Source organism: Sorex araneus, chromosome 3, assembly GCF_027595985.1.
Source record: "Sorex araneus isolate mSorAra2 chromosome 3, mSorAra2.pri, whole genome shotgun sequence".
Lineage (NCBI taxonomy): Eukaryota > Metazoa > Chordata > Mammalia > Eulipotyphla > Soricidae > Sorex > Sorex araneus.
Window position 1 is genome coordinate 82,492,481 of NC_073304.1, and position 3,271 is coordinate 82,495,751.

The window sequence follows — 3,271 nt, forward strand, 5'->3', positions numbered from 1 at the left end:
CAAATAAGCTATGGACTTTTTCCAAGTCTGTAGAGATAATCAACTGTGTCCTATCTAGTTGACAGCACAAAACTAGCTAAAGTTTATGACATTATCCCTCTACAGAGGATTTAAAATTTAGGTATTATAAAACTCCAGGATAGTATTTCTTTATTTAACAAATTCAGGGAGGCATATAAAATCCCTCACATTTGCACTTTAGCAGGCATTGTTTGGCAATATCAGCAAGTTAATGGCACAGATATCCAGGAATGTTGAGAGAAATTTTTTAAATGGTACTGTATTACTTGCTATGCTGTTCTTTTGGAAAAATATTTAGTGATCAAATCACCATATGAGGAAACCTACACATAGAGATGTCTAAAATAAAAATACTTCATAACTTATGCTAAATATTAATGATTACATAATCCTTAAACTCAAGATTTCAAACTTCATAGTTGTTTACTCATCTATGAGCATCTATATGTAAATTCCAATTTACATATTCAACAGTATTTTAGTAAGAGAGAAAAAAAAAACACAGGCAGATGAATTATCTTTGAGCACAGACGCTAGTTATTTCTTATGATGTAAAATTAACCCTGGGGGGAAAAAAAGCAACCCTTTATCCTGGCAGAGGATGAGCATGAAAAGCTTCATCTGAAAGTAATTTTTTTTTTTTTTAACATCATGCATCTAAAAAGAAAGCTGGGCACACTGAAGGTGATCTTTCCACCTGGTGTATACACACATCCTTTCATACCTTTAGAAATGTTCTGCTGGTAGAATTTGTAGGCCAAACACACTTTGAAAGACCACAATTACCTTAAAAAGTATGGCTAAGTTTCAAATATTCTCAACTTCAGGTATTCTCAACTTCGGGGTGTGGGGGAACCATCACCTACATTTAACTCTGTGTATAGACGGCATTGTGCAACTCTGCCTAAGAACTATTAAAAACACAAAAGCCTAACAAAAAATCAAAAATGAAATATTTATTACCGCATTTTGTGACTTAACACCTTTTTTTTTAACATAACGTCACAGTCCTCATACAAGTATTTTAATGTAAATTTGACAAAGCTTAAAGGTAACAGCATTTTCTTCTAGTGAGGAACACGTGCTGAGAAAAGAAGAATTCATGGACATACAATACCAATTCCACAGCAGATCTGATACTAGCAAAAACATTCTTTTTTTTTTTCAATTGAGGTAAACACATAGAATATCTAACATGAAACAATTAATAGACCGAACTCTGTACGAAGTTTGTTACAGTATTCTCTTGCTCCTTTTCATCCCCCAAGCTTTGAGTTTCTGAAAGTCCTAGTTGTGGTGCTATGACCATTAATAACTTTTTTTTGTGTTGAGGAAAGCTGCCCAACTTAAGATTGTTTTGTCCACAGCCAAGGCTTAGAACTCCTGGAAGAAGTTCCTGCTCTGTCTTTAAATCTTCATTGGCAAGCTCTTTGAAGAAGAGTCCCCCAAAATAATAAGAAGAATTGGCTTATGAAGCACAAACTATAAAGATCTGTTTGAAACTAAAGGACACATTTATGGAGGAACAAAGGCCGGGCATGAAAACACATTCTTGAAGCTGGAGTCCCAGGATGAGGTTCGGCCAAACGTTCACCAAGGTCTCCAGCGTGGTTCTTCTCATTGGCCCAACAGGTTTAAAATATACCACAGTCTCTCCTGGATAGTGAATTCACTGATGAACCAAAACAGTCATTCTTTTGGGAACAACACACATAGTGTGGAAAACAAGGATATATTTTTTTTCTCTTCTAAAACTATTTGAGGCAACATAACGGAGTGATCAACAGAAATGTACAAGTTTAACTTAGTTCCTATGTTTATACTACAGTAGTTATAACTCTCGGAGTCTTTTTCCAGAGGATCTTTACATGGACAGAATCGTCTCAGTGAGCCCATGATTTCACATTTGTGTTCTTGTCTCATTGGTCCTCTGTTGCTTGATGAAAAATGACAAAAGTAAAAAATAATCACAGCTGTCTGGAATTTCATATTAAGTGTCAACATCTGGTCAAAGTTCAGAAAGTCTTAAAATATTTTTTTTTTTGCATGTGTTTCCTTTTCCCTTGAGTTCCCTTCTACTATTGGGCATGAATGTCCATAACCTGTCCGCCAACACTGGGATCTACAGAATTTAACATTGTGGGACTCTGTGCTGACATAGTCATTCCAGGGTGGGTAGGGGGTCCTCCGTGCATCATCATGGCTGGGTGGTGGGGATGGCTTGGCAAATATGAATGCATGGGGGGTCCATGTCTTAATTGAGTAGGGTGTGGGGTCATCTGGGGAGGAGTGAAACTTGGCTGTGCCATACTCATTCCCATAGGACCACCCTGAGCGACATAGTCCCCGGGCATGCTCTGCAAACCTGGAGAGAGAGAGGGAAAAAGAAAGCGGGTCAAATTCCTCAACATTTTTATACTTTACCCATCAAAGATGAAAAGAAAAAAAAAACAACAGACACTGCAAATCTTATATCTAAATTTAGCTGCAGATTCTTGCCAATGTTTGCAGACATTCAAATTGTAGTTTGCATTTAATTTCATCGCACAGCAGTATAATGCAACACAACAGAACTAAATATTTAATGCAACTAAATGTCATAAAGTGGAACTGTTTTTCAAAATGGTATTCAGTACATTTCTTTGATAAATGCAATAAGAATATAAATTCTGAGTGGAGTTCTATCAGTGAACTGTAGATACATCCCTTCTTTCCCTTGGCTGCATTTACAGAAATAGACAAAAATTATAGATATTAAAGTAAGACTGACATTGTGTCTGTGATTCTTTATGAAAATTTTATTATATAAAATATTCTGGCATGTTCATTTTGAAGGCATGGGCTTTTACGTATATTTAAAATGAAGCCCCCTTTTTGAATCAGAGGCATTCTTATGGCAGTACACCCGAGAGATTGTAAAGGTCAAAGGTAAGAAGTCAGCGTAAGGTCATATGACATGCCCAGTAGTTTATGTCTGAAAATTCCAAAAAAGAATGCTTGGTATTAGGAATAAAATATAACACATCTAGGAATTCTTAATCGAGATACAGAAGATTTGAAGTTGGGAGTTAAGGTGTTGAGGAGTCAGCAGTTGAAGGATTCTGATTTCTCTCACAAGTTACCTGTTCATTGAATTAAGGTTGTATTTTATTTATTGGTGCCCATCCCCAGAGCTAAAAGGACAGCTTTATTCACCTCTATTTAACCTTTAGTACATACATTTGAAAAGCTGAACAGATGTTTTTGACAC

General features: G+C 36.1%; 1 protein-coding gene across 7 annotated transcripts in view; it reads right to left on the reverse strand.

Annotated features, from left to right (window-relative positions):
• Positions 1 to 962: 962 nt before the first annotated feature.
• The window catches only part of MEIS2 (Meis homeobox 2), a 228,871-nt gene continuing 226,562 nt past the window's right edge, over positions 963 to 3,271 (reverse strand). For 4 of the 7 annotated variants that reach the window (XM_055131982.1, XM_055131980.1, XM_004609557.3 and 1 more), the window contains exon 13: positions 2,247 to 2,386. Coding sequence is in view for 3 of the 7 variants with exons in the window: in XM_055131979.1 (XP_054987954.1) it covers positions 2,100 to 2,386 (287 nt within the window). In the remaining 4 variants the exon portion in view is untranslated. Of the gene's footprint in view, positions 2,387 to 3,271 lie in introns of all 7 variants that reach the window. The other 3 variants (XM_055131979.1, XM_055131977.1, XM_055131978.1) reach the window with 1 other exon arrangement.